The 15411-nt window shown below is 33.8% G+C and overlaps 1 protein-coding gene across 2 annotated transcripts in view; it reads left to right on the forward strand.

Annotated features, from left to right (window-relative positions):
* The first annotated feature begins 1824 nt into the window (after nucleotides 1-1824).
* Nucleotides 1825-15411, forward strand: part of LOC149813448 (kinesin-like protein KIN-UC) — a 114032-nt gene continuing 100445 nt past the window's right edge. For both annotated transcript variants that reach the window (XM_089992333.1, XM_089992334.1), the window contains exons 1-2: nucleotides 1825-2072; nucleotides 11101-11198. In XM_089992333.1, coding sequence (XP_089848459.1) covers nucleotides 1850-2072; nucleotides 11101-11198 — 321 coding nt within the window. In that variant the 5' untranslated portion in view covers nucleotides 1825-1849. The remainder of the gene's footprint in view (nucleotides 2073-11100; nucleotides 11199-15411) is intronic.

A 15411-nucleotide genomic window follows, 5' to 3' on the forward strand; every position in this document is an offset into this window, starting at 1 on the left:
TTATTGGCTCTCCATAGCACTTCAGTCTAATGATGCGTGATACATCTTTTAAGGTAATGGTCATCTCAAAACCAGAGATCTTAAACATGTTGGTTGCTGGATTTCATAACTGCACCATGAAATTTATGAGACTATGATGGATTTGTCATGGTGTGACCTTTAAGATTTTTTTAAAATGCATTCAAGCAAGCCAATCATTTGCTTCATCTAATAGTGTTAATAACCACGAATGTGCTTGAAACCAGTAGAACCAATGCATAATGCATGCTAGATCATTCGACTCTTGAGCATGTGAATAGTGCAATCACAATAAGATTTGCATAAAATCAGTCAAATTTCATAACTCATAAGAAAACATATAACTTAGTATTAAAATATTGATATAAATTCATACTTTAAATTAAAATCCAAACAAATTCAAATGTACATCTAAATCTAAACTCACCATTCAAATTTTGTTTGAAGTTTAAAATTCACAATATAAAATTTAAGTAGAAACTCTTCAAACTAAAAATTAAAGCTCAAATTCTTAATTAAAAAGCTAAATACAAATTCAAATTTAAAGTCATAATTCAATTTTAAAATTCAAAACTAACCTATTCAAATCCAAATTATAATCTAAGCAGAAAATTCATCTTGAAATTCAAACTCAATTTTAAAATTAAAATTCTAAATTAAAATACAAATTTAAATTCAAGTTTTATATGAAAATCTAAACTCACAACCCAAAATCAAATTTAAAAATGATTTTTAGTTTATATTCATCATTTAAATTATGATCAAATCTCATAATTATAATTCAAATATAAACTCACAATTCAAATATTGTTCAAAGATTAAAATTTATTTGAAAATCAAATTCAAACTTAAATTAATTAAAAGTCTAAAATATAAAACCCAAATTCAACAAAAAACTCTTCAAACTACAAAGTTAGTAATCTAAATATTTTTTTTGTAAATTTCAATTTCAATTTCAACTCCAAACTCATATTTCAATTCCAACTCAAACTTCAAATTATCTTACAAATGAGTTATCTTGCACATTCAATTTATAATGTAAAATTAATTCAAAATTCAAACTCATTCAAATTCACATTCAAATTAATCAATAAATCTAAAGAATCAAACTAATTATCTTACAAATATGCTTCACATGTACACACACACACACATATATATATATATATATATATATGACAATTTAATGAATGTAAATCTATCTTTAGATTAGTTATCCACAAACATGATTCACACATATATGATCAATTAACCACTGAATTGTTGATTCAAGATAGTGATATTATATACATGCTTTATATATAAATATATAATATTTTTAAAGATTAAATTGCATGAATCAATACAAACACTCATATGTATATATATATATATGATAATTTAATGAATAATTAAATGTAATATTGAAATTGATTGGAAACATCTTGTAAACATACTGCACATAATAACTACTCAAGAATGCACAAGCAATGTACTATTTTAAAAAATATAAAAAAGATGTACTATTTTAAAAAATATAAAAAAAGATATTTTTAAGTGTAAACAACAATTAGGGTGGTCGTGACAACCGTTAATTGTTGCAGGTTACTCTCTCTCTCTCTCTCTCTCTCTATATATATATATATATATATATATATATATATATAGAGAGAGAGAGAGAGAGAGAGAGAGAGAGAGAACGCAGCCAAATCGGATAGTCGTCGGGCCCGGTTTACTCGGGCGGCTTTTGTTTTTTAAATTCCCCCGCGACGTGCCGGCCTTCATGCCCACATTCCGCGACGTGCCGGCCTTCATGCCCACGTTCCATCTGCAGCAGCCGGTGACCTTGTAGATGACGACGACGACGACCAAGGCGACGTTCCTTCCCTTTCCCATCCTCTTCCTCCTCGCAAACAGAAGGCCATCATTGGATATGGCGGCCAGATCGTCGAGCATGTCCCGCTCCGAGAAGCAGGCCAAGTCCAACGGCCCTCACTCCGCCGCACGAAGAAAGCCTTCGCCTTCTCCCGCCAAGCGGAACCTTGCCAGGACTGCCTCCACTGACGACGATGAAGGTTTTTTGCCTCCTCCCCTTCTGTTATTCTTTCCTCTAAAACACCTTCGACTCATGCTTTCTTCTCCTTTTCTTTCCGAGCAATAATGATTGATCAAACATGCATATTTAACTATTTTAGTTCATAGATATCTTTATGAAAGTTTATACTTGGTACCAATTTTTAGGAACTGCCATACCTAAAGACTTTAAACCTTCATGTTCTAGTACAAGTACCACGGTTGTTACCCATGTGGTCAGCAGGGTTCTGTGTCAATATGAGGCCCATAATCGAATCCCTCTGGCGCATGGGGGATGCCGTTGCTCAAAAGTGGATTTCCATTGAAAACATCTGAAGCAAGTCTGTTAATTAAGAAAATTATGGTGTACATAACCTCAGTCCATAAAAATTTAGGAGCATCACTATAAAACACGGTACACCATAGCCAATCCGACCTTTGTAGGCTTAAATAGAGACATGGCCGAGTCGTTGATGCCACAGTATTGGGAGTTTCAAAATTGTTGCCATACACTCATGGCCAGTAGGAAGTTGGGGCCCTAGGTCCAAAGAATCAAGATAGTAGAGGTGTCCTTGCCTTCACCTAGACCCAATCCTCATTTTGGACTACCAATCATGGCAACCACCCAGAGGAGATTTCTGGGTTGAGTTGATTGGATGTTGAAGCAACACTTGGCCATGGTGCATAGGTAGCTACTTTAATTGTCGTTTTGAGTTTGTAAGGCAATAATCCAGTCTGGACTTATAAGATGGTAAGCTTTGTGGATCGTTGCCAACTTGTGGAGGTTCTGCTAGGAGGAGACAAATTTAATTAGTCGAACAACAACATATCACCCCTCTTATTTGAAGAAGTTTCAGCATTCTTCATCCCAAATGATATTATTGTTCGATTTCATGATGTCTAGAACTCTTTCAGATCATGGAGCTATGCTCATTGTGTGAGGTATCGACTTTACTTGGAAAAGACAAGTTCAGAGTAGTGGATAGAGTGAACAAGTTACAAATGTGGACAACAAGATACCTTTCATTACTGGGCAGAACTTCTCTAATCAGACATGTGCTTAACAACATTCTGCTGTACCTATTAACTATTTTTGAACTCCCAAGGAAGATGGAGAAAAGGTTAGTAAGGACCTTCACTGTGTTTCTTTGGAACGGTATGAGTGAGAAATAAGCTGCATTTGGCAGATTGGCATGCCGATTCCCTTCCTATGGATCAAGGAGGACTCGGTATTAGGAGTCTTGGCAAATTAAATAAGGCACTTTTGAATATATGGTGGTGGAAACTCTCACTCGATTCTAGCTGGTAGGCTTGTTTGATGAAGGAAAAATATAAAGTGAGGGTCTTCCTTTTAACCACGATTGGAAGCCATTAGGGGATAGATACCGGGATATATGGAAGGGGTGGTGTAAAGTGCTATCAGATTTTAAAGAGCAAGCATCCTTAAGTTTGGAAATGGAAATAGCACTTGGTTCTGGTTAGATTCTGGGGCAAGTGATGGTAATTTGAAATCCGGATTAATCTACATAACATTGCCACCAAAAAAAGGCTATACAGTGGCTGCATATTGGCTGAGAAGAGGTGCATGTGATATTCAATTCTGCAGAAATCACACACTAAAAGAGATAGAAGAATGGTTAGCTCTATACAAGGTTCTGGCCAATCTTGAACTAAATACTTTGGAGGACTCTATTGGCTGAAGATGCACCAAGAATGGAATGTTTGCGGTCAAAGCATGCTACCCATCTCTTTTTGCCTTCACATTCCTTTTTCCGAAAGAAAATAATTTGGGGACCCATCCCAACCTGAGCACAGTCTCTTTTGCATGGTTGATTTCGTTGGATAAGGTCATGACTCAAGGCAGTTCAGCTTGGTCAGCTGGTGCATTATGTCTTATAATGGCGGGGAAACAACCTGACACCTCTTTTGGACTTGCAATGTCTTTATCAGCCTTTTGCATTGGGCTTGGTCTGGCTGGTCATTCGTTTGTTGGGAAATAAAGCCTTTAAGATGAGTTTTGCTAGTGCCATGGGTTAGGAAGAAAGGTAAAAAAGTGGAAAATTAAATGGAGATGGTGGATTTTCCTTGCTTGGTGGTATGTTTGGCATGAACTGTTATGATCTAGGGTTTTAGGCAGAGGAAATGGAGGGAAATTGGATGGTTTTGGTGGAAATTGAAAGGTGAGAGGGAGAACTAGGGGGGAGCATCTAGCTAGATGGATAGGGACATGTAGGATGCTTAGGAAAGGTGATATTATATATGATGAAGAGTTAAAAATGGAGTTTATTGTCCTAAACGCTAAAAGTCTAAAGTCTAAGAGCTAATTCCTCATTTAGAGGGGAGGATCCTTCCAAAGTCATTCTCAAGCGAAGAGCTGAAGGTGTAGTGTTTCCAAGATATTCAAAAATACAAGTGGAGCCCTTGTATATAGGCTTGGATGAGGCTTACACCCTAAGTATCCCTCCCACAATGTGTTGGATTCAAGATCCATACTACAAGCATGAACCCAACCCGAAATTCAAAGGATATAAACAGAGCAAACTATAAAATCCAAATCGAATGCAAGTAGAACAGCAATACAAGAAAATGGACCCGAAATACAAAGAAGTCCCAAACCCATACGAATGCCACCTCATAAATCGTATATAGGAAGGGTGTGTATCTAACACGAATGGAAAGAGAAGAGCTTTAGTGGGGAAAAGGTGAAAGCAAGGGCTTTACATGGAAAATCCAAACTCAAATTCTTCTATATGCTAAAGGATATTGCGTAGTTGAGCATATTAGATGGATCTGTCACTGTAAACTAGGGAATGTAACTCACATATCATCACTTTTACATTGTTATTTTCTCTATATTTTCTGTTCTGTCTTTTTATCTTGAATTTCTGGCAACATCTCATTACCGCTTGCTATTTCTTAGTAAAAGTTTTACTTCCCAATAAGAAAAGTTAAGATCCACATAAAGCTATGAAAGCCAATTCCATATGGATGTACAAGCCTCATGATATGGCTGCAAAAAAAAAAGTTAAACCTAATAAATGAAGATACATATGTGTGCATGCATGTGTATCATTATCATATATCTCTGTTATTTGAAAATATTGTGATATGATAAAAAACAATGATATAGGTAACATGATATTAGTGTGATAATATCAAAATATTATCATGATATATATGTTTTTTCACTTTTTGGTTTATTTCTTTCTGTATTTTAAACATGATTTTCTTCTTTATTTATACTTTTTATGTTTAAAAACTTTCATTTCTTTTATTTACATTTTGGAGAAAGATAATTGCTAAACCCGTCTTTTCTTATTTGTCTTCTATTTTTTATAATTTTTAGATATTTAAGTGCTGAATTTTTCTTGATATTTATCACAGAATCTATAATATATTGGGATTGTTCTTGCCAAGATATAGCCAAGACCTATATATGTGATTATGATACATATATATGTAGGCACATGCATATGTGTGTGTGTGTGTGTGTGTGTGTGTGTGTGTGTGTGTGTGTGTGAACTCTGCATTTACCAAGTTAAACAAATAAAAACTAAAAAAATTGGTCTTTAGCGACAGTCAAACCATGCTTCTAAAGTCTGTCTTTGCAGGTGGTTTAATCACTGCTAATGACTCATTTTTCATTTTTTTTTTGCTGGTTTGCACAGCAGTCTGCATGGATTATATATGTACATACGTAGGTAAATAGTGTTGAAATGTATTGACCCTATTGTTAAGATATTATAATATATATATATATAGTTCTATATATATATATAAATATGTAAATACATATTCTTTTTGTATGTAAACTGAAATACCTATCAGGGGTATTTCAGTCATTTCCTTTGGTGTAATAGGCACAGTCCAGTAGGGACTGCATTATCTTTTTATTTTTTTGTTTATTTTTATTTTTGTTATCGGTCAAAGGACTGTTGGGGCAGTCCAACTAGCTGTTGTACTGCTCCCAACAGTCATAAATATGACCGTTGGAGGCAGTCCAACAGCCAGCTGGACTGCCTCCCATATCCTCTCTCTTTTGTGCTTATAAATAGGGAAATTCTCCTTTGTAATGCTAATGCTCTTCTAAAGCATTCTAACTCCTTCTGTGAGTATATTATGAATAAAACGTTATTTATATTTATTCTTGCTTTTATGCCTTAATGCATGATATTGCCCTTAATGGTTGTTTGCATTGCCTATTTGACACCTTGTATTGACCCTTGTTGGACTTGTGTATGTGCACTTTGTGTTCATGTTATTGTAAACCCTTTGAGGCTCTTGTTTTGTTTTTCCGCATATTTCATTACATGGTATCACAACGAGGGATTCTTGATCTTAGTATCTTGTTCGAGTTCGTGCTTCGAAAGAAAAATTTGGATTGATATATGTCTTGGACTCGAGGCTCTCATTTTTTGGTATGTATCTCTCATTTAATATTTAAAAGATATTTATGATATATTTTTCAAAATTTGTTTAAAAAATTATGGTTATTTCTTGGGTATGTAAAATGTGTTTTTTTAAATCAATTAAAATTAGAGTTTTGTGAAATGTCTTTTAATGAAATATTATTTTAATGGCTCTTGTGTTTCTTTTTTGACATTAACTCACAAGTAGTCTATTCTTGAGCTCCTTATGGTAAGTTCTCCATGTTATTATTATTTTTAATATAAAAATATATAATTTTATGCTCTCGTGTACATGTTCATTCAAAGTATATATATTTATTTTGGGTTTCTTAACACCATTATGATTATTGGTGACTTTATGCACGTGTTAAAACATGTTCTTTGAATTCTATGTGGCGCTTTCATTGAGATGTGCTCCTTAAGAATTTTTAAATTCTTGTATGTTTTATATTTTGAATTATCATAATTTTAAGTTCATTAGTCATACCATGAATGTTTTGTATGCTCTCATGAGATTGCTCTATCGGCATATCATATACATTATTTATGTGTCGTGGACATATATCTATGCATGTTTTATGTGCCATTTCAAAATTGTTGTTTGATATTTTGTGTTGAAAAATTATACGTGTTCTCAAATTAATTAAAATTAGAGTTTTTTTCTTAAATTCTTTTTTTTAAGTGACCTATTGTTTTATTGGCTTTTGCGTGAGCATGGTAATTCAAAGAATATTTTGGGTATGTTAGTATCTTATTGAAATCATGGTGTTGTTATGTATATCTTATGTGATTCTTCATAGCTTTTGTCTAGGATATGTGGCTTTAAAGTTATTAGATTATTGCATATACAAGAATTTTGATCTCTTTGTGAGTATCCATAATTAGTTGTACTCATGTATGCTCTTGGTTTTCTATATGGTTCTTTGAGAATCTCTATATGTGTCTTGGCCCTTTTTAATGTTATATGCCATTGTTGTCTCGTAATGACTCTTGGTTTTTAATCTAGATTGAGTTATTTCTCTATATAGCTTGCTTATATTGGCCATGCTCATTGTTATTAATGTGATCTTGATTGCCTTTGCTTACACAAGGTTTATGAAAAATTATCAATTGACATCTTGTTTGCATATGATTACACTATATTCCATCTACCTTTATTGGTTGATGTGATCTCTATATAGCTTGCTTATATTGACCATGGCATGCATATGATTGCATCAATTGATATCTTGTTGTGCATTTGATTACACTATATTCATTCTAAGTTTTCATCTACCTTTATTGGATTTGATTTGAAACATTGTTTTTTCAAATCGGTTCTTATATATGAACTCTTATTTGAAAATTGATTTATGTAAGCTCATATTGCCTTCTTATGGCATTTGTTTTGTCCATCACTGAATTTTATATGATGCATCATTTCTTTTTGGCCTTATTGTTGTTGGGTCAGAGTTAGCCGTTGAGGTGAGTTATGTGTGCACCTCAAGTCATCTTATCAGTATGTAATTATCAAAGTTTATGAGTGTCGTGTTGACACTTGTCTTGGATCTGATTGATAGTTGATTGGCCTTTGGATCCATGTTGCTTTTGTTGAACCAATGATGTTTGTTGGGGTGAGTTATGTGCACCTCGATTTTTTGTCAGTTTAGATTGTTGGCTTATAGTTTGACTCCGACTGACGGTTGTTTGATCTCTGATTCTGTGTTGTATCACTCATTTGTATTTTTGGCCATTGTTATTATGATAAATGCTTATAATTATGTTTATCTGTGATGGCTATCTGTTTTTGAAACCATGGTGTTTCAAAAGTTTGTAAAATTTAAATCCCTGCCTTAATTTATAAATCTTTTCTTTTGTTTTCTTGATGTCATTAGTTTGATTTTCATTACAAGCTCTTTTTACCCCGTGAGTTTCCTCCTCTTATGCTTCTTATTTAAGTGTCATTTTATGTAGACAAGAGATGTTATTTTTCAATGTGCTGAATGTGCACCCATTGGTGTGATTTGCAGTTTTACAATCATTTGTGAGACGAGGTATGTGCACCTCTTGTAGTTGTAGCTGCTGTAGTCAGTTTTCATTACCCGTTTGTTGGTGCATGGTCACTGGTTTGGTAATGACTGACATTTGTATTGTACTTTTGTTCTAGTAGATGATACACTTGAATTTTGAGGTCTAGTGAGGTGATTGTTTGTGGTGAGCAAATTGGTGTTGAGATTTGCAAATATCATTCATTTTGTTATGTGAGATTTCTTAAATCTCTCCATAAAATTTTTAAAGTTTTTCTACTTGTTTGCCCTTGTATGGGAAATGTTTATTCATTGACATATTTTTATGCATTGTTATGTGCATTGAATATGCTTTAATTGCATGTTGTGTATGTTGAGGATATTTAGATTTGTTCTATGATGGTTGTCTTGCGTGTTTTACATCATGATATGCCTTGGTTGCACATGTTTGATATATATATGTTTCATATTGATTCTCTTGTTCACATTGTTGTGTGCATAAATTTAATTAACTCCTCTTTTCTTGAGGACTCTTTTTGAATTGTTATATTTTATATACATGTTGTCATGTTTGCTTAGTATAATTGATGACTTGTTATTTCATATGGAGTGCTTTTCTAAAACCTTTGGGATATTATTTATTCATGATTGTTTATCTCTTCTTGATAATTTATTTCAGTGATTAAATTCTCTAATATTTTTGTTTTCTTGAAAAATATGTTGATTTTGGGTTTATGATTGTCTAAATTTGATTTCATAAAGATTTCTTTTTGAAATATGCTCCTCTTATCTTTCTTAATGATTGTCTAATGTTTCTAAAATTGTTGCTACTTTGTTTGAAAAATTCTACTTGAGTGCTATTCTTGTTCAAAATATATATTTGTTTTGAAACTTCATAACTATTTGGTTGGGATATCTTCTCGTGTAGTTGGAACCTTTGTTTTGTTCTCTCTCTGTAGGTTCTTAAAGATCCTATGGGTTGAGAAAGAAATTCTATTTTGGATGCATTATGAAGATGGAGATAGCCAATGCAGGCTTTTTGGTGGAGATTATCATTGAAGACTTGGATCCTTCCATTTGTTTCTTTTTGTATTTTCAAACTTTCGGTATATGGCACCTTAAGTTTGAGGGGGAGTGCTAAAATGTATTGACCTTATTGTTAAGATATTGTATAATATATATATTCTTTTTGTGTGTAAACTGAAATACCCATCAGGGGTATTTCAATCATTTCCTTTGATGTAATAGGCGCAATCCAGTAGAGACTGCAATGTCTTTTTATTTTTTTATTTTCTGTTTATTTTTATTTTTGTTATCAGTCAAAGGACTGTTGGGGCAGTCCAACTAGCTGTTAGACTGCTCCCAATTGGAGGCACTGGACTGCCTCCCATATCTTCTCTTTTGTGCTTATAAATGGGGGATTTCCCCTTTGTAATACTAATGTTCTTCTAAAGCATTCTAACTCCTTTTGTGAGTATATTATGAATAAAATATTATTTATTTTTATTCTTGCTTTTGTGCCTTAATGCATGGTATTGCCCTTAATGGCTGTTTGTATTGCTTATGTTGGCACCTTTTATTGTCCTTTGGTGGACTTGTGTATGCGCACTTTGTGTTTATGTTATTGTAAGCCCTTTGAAGTGCTTGTTTTGTTTTTCTGCATATTTCGTTAAAAATAGTTTGTCATTTGAGTGCGACACATACTCTAGTATTTTCTAGTGCCATCCTGACATTGCAATGGTTGGTGCTGCCCTACTACTTTGCAGCCAGTCTGACATTGAAATGGTCCCAGACTAAAAGATTGCATTTGTTTGGTCAAACTGTCTAAAGTCAATTCAATGGTAGCAAGGTTATCTGCATGGAAGGCTATACCAGCAAGGTTCCAGCAATGTTGGAGTGACACCTTCTCAGGGTGTACCAACTCCATCAGTGTCAATCACCATTGATGGAGACAGGTATCATGCATAACAATGGTCACATGTGAATGAAAAGTTGCTTACCTCCATGATTAGGGCTTCCAAAAGCCATCCTGTATAGAATTAATCCTCATAAATCAAGCATCAGTTAAATTTATAAATTTTTTAGGCATAAGAGTTGCAAGTCTAAGTGGTCATATTCACTACTTTTATTGCATATAGCTATTACAAAGTGTTTGACTTATTTGTTTTTCATTTCTCTTGATTATTTCCAATCAAAACCAAATATCGTGTGTTTATGTATGTGCAATTTGAATTATATGTGCCTGGCAGTGTGCTGAACCTGCGGCTTGTGTCTGAATGACACTTTATATGTTACCAAGAATATTTAATTCTTACTGGTACTATTTATGGTTTTGCTCCTTTGTAGTTCATGATCTACTTGTTAATAACTGGATACATTCTGATGTGTTCCATTGTCTGGTTGCATGTTTTCGACAAGTTTTGGTAATTAACATGATTGCATATTTCTTTTGAAGTCCGACTTGGAAACAGTTTCTCATATGATGCATCCCAGCATCAAAAGCATAACGAATGATTTAAAATATGTATGTTTTTAATTGTTTCCTTTGCCAATATACATTAGATTGGTGCATACATTTTATAATGAGCCTGACTTTAGTATGTGATATGCCACAGCTCCGGGGAGAGTAAGAGTATCAGTGAGACTTCGACCAAAAAATGCAGAAGAACTTGCTTCAGCTGATTTTGCTGATTGTATTGAACTACAATCCGAGGTTTTCCTTTCCCCTCATGAAATTGATTTCATTTGCTTCCCACGTTGATGATAAATTTTTAAAATTTGGATCATAAATTGATTATTAGTTAGCACAAACCACAATGCTTCTATTTTGCTTCTCTGCTGCTGTGTGCATTGGTGCATGCATGAACGCTTGTACACCTTTGACTTTCTGCACATGCACATGTATTGATTTGTTTTTACTGTGTGCCCATTATGTGTTTGTTTTACACATGCATATTTTTTCTTGTGCATATATGAGTACACATATGTTGTATGTCATGTGGAGCTTTTTAAATGAATGCGTTAACAATTTTTTCTTATGGTGAAATAGCTTGTTTAGTTGGCAATTTTTCAAACTAGCCTCACCCATTTCATATTATACAGACTACTTTGAAGCAGATGTGTCAGTGAAATAATATTGAAGCTACCATATATATGCTCTTTACTGCTATTCTATGTCACATAGACACGACTAAATGGCCCACGTACCCGTCTCGACATGGGGACGGGTTCCGGGTGTGGCACGGGTGCATGTTGGGCCTAGATTGGGTCGGGTCCATATAATGAAACAAGTACACATACAATACTACAAAAGTGGCTACAAAGGTGCACACTCACAAGTACAAAAGCCTCTAATGGGCCAAATACAAAGAGCCTCTAAGGGTCAACACACAATCTCTCAAAAGAGAGCAAGAACATATAAAAAATAATAATGACTTTTATTCAACAATGCTTGGAAACAAGCATACCAAATACAATAGAGTTAGTGGCTTTATATAGGCACTCCTATGCTTAAGGGGCTGACGACTAGATTTCTAGCCGTTGGGGCTGGTCCAATAGCTTGTTGGACCAGTTTCCAACATCCTTGTTACATCAGCACATAAAAAAAAAAGTAAAACAGAAACTCGTCAGTCCCTATTAGACTGACATCTATTGCAACCTGAAATAATTGAAATACCTCTGATGGGTATTTCAGTTTACATACACAACCTGAACTATATATATACACACAAATGCAAATGCAAATGTCATATACACAATACATTTTAACACCCCCTCAAACTTATGGTGTGATTACCGAAAGTTTGTTAAAAAGGAAATAAAATCGAGGTGATGGAAGCACCTTGGTGAAGAAGTCTGCTAGTTGATACTCGGAGGTAACATAAGCTAGAGTGATGGTGTGCCTAAAAAATTCTTCACACATAATATGGTTGCCAGCTGTGTATATTGCACTCTTATTATCACAACATAGTCCGGAGGGTGTCTCAAGATGAACGCTCATGTCCTCAAGTAATCTTCGCAACCAAACGATCTCTGATGTGGTTGTAGCCATTGCACGATATTCGACTTTAGTAGATGATAAAGATACTTTCAATTGCTTTTTGCACTTCTACCACACCAGAGAGTTACCTATAAAAACACAAAAGCCAGTAGTTGAGTATCGATCATTTGGATCTCTTTCCCAATCTGAATCAGAATAAGCAATCAACTTAAAAGAGCATCATTTGGATCTCTTTCCCAATCTGAATCAGAATAAGCAATCAACTTAAAAGAGCAAGAGGAGGATAACAAAAGACCTCTAGAGATAGAGTAAATATCTATCAATTCTCATCACAACACTCATGTGAACTGTGGTGGAAGAATGTTGAAATTGACTAGCAGTATGAATTGCATGCGCAATATCAGACCTAGTAATAGTTAAGTAAGTCAGGGCGCCAATCATTTGGCAATATGGATTAGGATCATACATAGGTGTCCCATTGTCAATCTTCATCTTGACATTAATAACTTCAGGTGTGTCCACCCTTTTTTCATCAGTAATGTCTGACCTGTCAATAATATCATTAGCAAACTTGGTTTGAGAAAGCAAGTATCCCCTAGGAGAATAAACAACCTTAATTTCAAGAAAAAATCTAAGAAATCTAAGATCAATCATTTCAAAATATTTTTTAAGGATACATTTAATATACTTTATCCCCTGCTTGTTGGCACCTATAATACTCATATCATCAACATAAAAGAGAAGTATGATGATTCTTGCATCAAATTTCTTAATAAACATAGCAGTATCAATATAACAAGATTTAAAATCAAACTTTAGCAGAACAAAACTAAAGTAATCATACTAAGCTTTGGGTGCCTGTTTCAAACTATAAAGATCTTTTCTCAATCAAAGTACTTCACCAGGGGGGATTTCATATCTAGGAGGTGAATTCATATAAACTTCTTTTAGATCTCCATTTAAAAAGGCATTTTTTGCATTCATTTGGTATATAGGCTAACCTTTAATAGCAACAACAACAATTAGGGTCTTAACTGAAGTCATCTTAGCTACTAGGGCAAATGTATCATCGTAGTCTATCCTGTATTCTTGTGCATACCCTTTGGCAATTAACTTGACCTTGTTTCTTTCTAGGGTTCCATCACTCTTAGTTTTGACTTTATTCACCCATCTACAACCTATAGTTTCTTACCCTTAGGCAAATTCGAGACTTTTCAAGTCATGGATTTTTCGGGTGCTCCTAATTTTTTATTCATGGCTTTCACCCATTCGGGATATTCTTTTGCTTGTTTATATGTGCTAGGTTCAAAATAGGCCAAAATTCTAGCTAGACAAGCACTATATTTAGGAAAAAATGATTCATATGAAACAAATCTATCATGGGGTCTAGAAGTCCTATATGATCTTCTGATTGTTTCAGTTTGTTGATTTTCTAAGGTAGAGTACCTTTATAAGGCATTTGGTTGACTATCATTGTCACGTCTTCTATATTGAATTATACCAGGTCCTCCAGTTTCAATGTTTTCACCATCTTGATTTAGTTGAGGCTCTTTGTCTCTATCATTCTCATATAAATAATAACCCTTACTTTGAGGCAATAATTCAAGCAAAAAAGAATACTCAGTCTTTCTCAGATACATTTTGAAAAAACTTTCATTTTTTAGAAACCGAACATTCCTAGATATATAGTTTGTTATTTTTTAAATCAAAACATCTAAACCCTTTCTGAGTTTCTCCATATCCAAAGAAAGCACATGGTATGGCTTTGGGAGAGAATTGATCATTTTTGTCATTGAGAACAAAGCACTTGCATAAAAAAGGTCTTAATCTAAGATAATCAGGAGAAATTTTAAAAAGTTTTTCATAAGAAGAAATGTTTTGAAACTTAGATGGAAGTCGATTAATGAGATATACAGAAGTCAAACATGCTTCAGTCCAAAAATGTTTTTGAACATCTTTTGTAATTAAGAGTTCTAGTAGTTTCAATTATACGCTTATGTTTTTACTCATCTAATTCGTTTTGTTGAGTATAGGAACATGATCTTTGATGAACAATTACATTATTTTCAAAATAAGTTTTGAATTCATTTGACATAAATTCTCCCCAGAGTCGAAGTAGAAGATAGAAATTTTGGTTTCAAATTGATTTTTGATAAAGTTATGATATTTTTTAAAGTTCTCAAAAACCTCATTTTTGTTCCTAAGAAAGTATATCCATGAGTATCTTATATAGTCATAAAAAAATATTACATAATAAGAAAAGCCACCTTTAGTACATCCGAATGCTCTAATTCAAATGGTTTAGAAGAAAAGAAGGTTCTTTTTGGAAAGGAGAGAACCTTCATTTTGCCAATAATATAATCCTCACAATAAAATTTTTCATTCCAAAATTTGCTTAAATGTGGTATATGAGACAATTTTGACAAACTAGGATGTCTCAATTTTTGATGTCATAAAACTAAATTTACATTTTAAACTATGTCACACGGATTCTTCTAACAGGGCACCGCACCCGCGTCGCACCTGCACCCAGGAGGGTGCGACACTTGAATATAGCTTCCTTTGTGTTAGGTGAAGTCAACCACACTGAGGTCTATTTCTATCCCAAAGTAAATTCAGTTAACCCTAATCAAGTCTATTTTTATCTATATTATATATATATATATATATATATAAATACATAAATGCACACACATACACGTAGTGTTAACTTAAAACTGTTAAAAATTATATATATACCCTCCCCGCACCCCCACACCCAAGTTTTTTTAAAGTGCCGCATCGTCGCACCCGTACCCGCACCCGCACCCGCACATATGTGACATATTTTGAACATTATAACAAAAATTTCTTTTTGGAAGAATAAGATGATCCATGTATTTAAGGTCTCCTCTATAGTCTTCCCCAATCTACTTTTCGGACTAAA

This window comes from Nuphar pumila, chromosome 16 (genome assembly GCF_984573655.1).
Source record: "Nuphar pumila chromosome 16, dmNupPumi1.hap1.1, whole genome shotgun sequence".
Classification (NCBI taxonomy): Eukaryota; Viridiplantae; Streptophyta; class Magnoliopsida; order Nymphaeales; family Nymphaeaceae; genus Nuphar; species Nuphar pumila.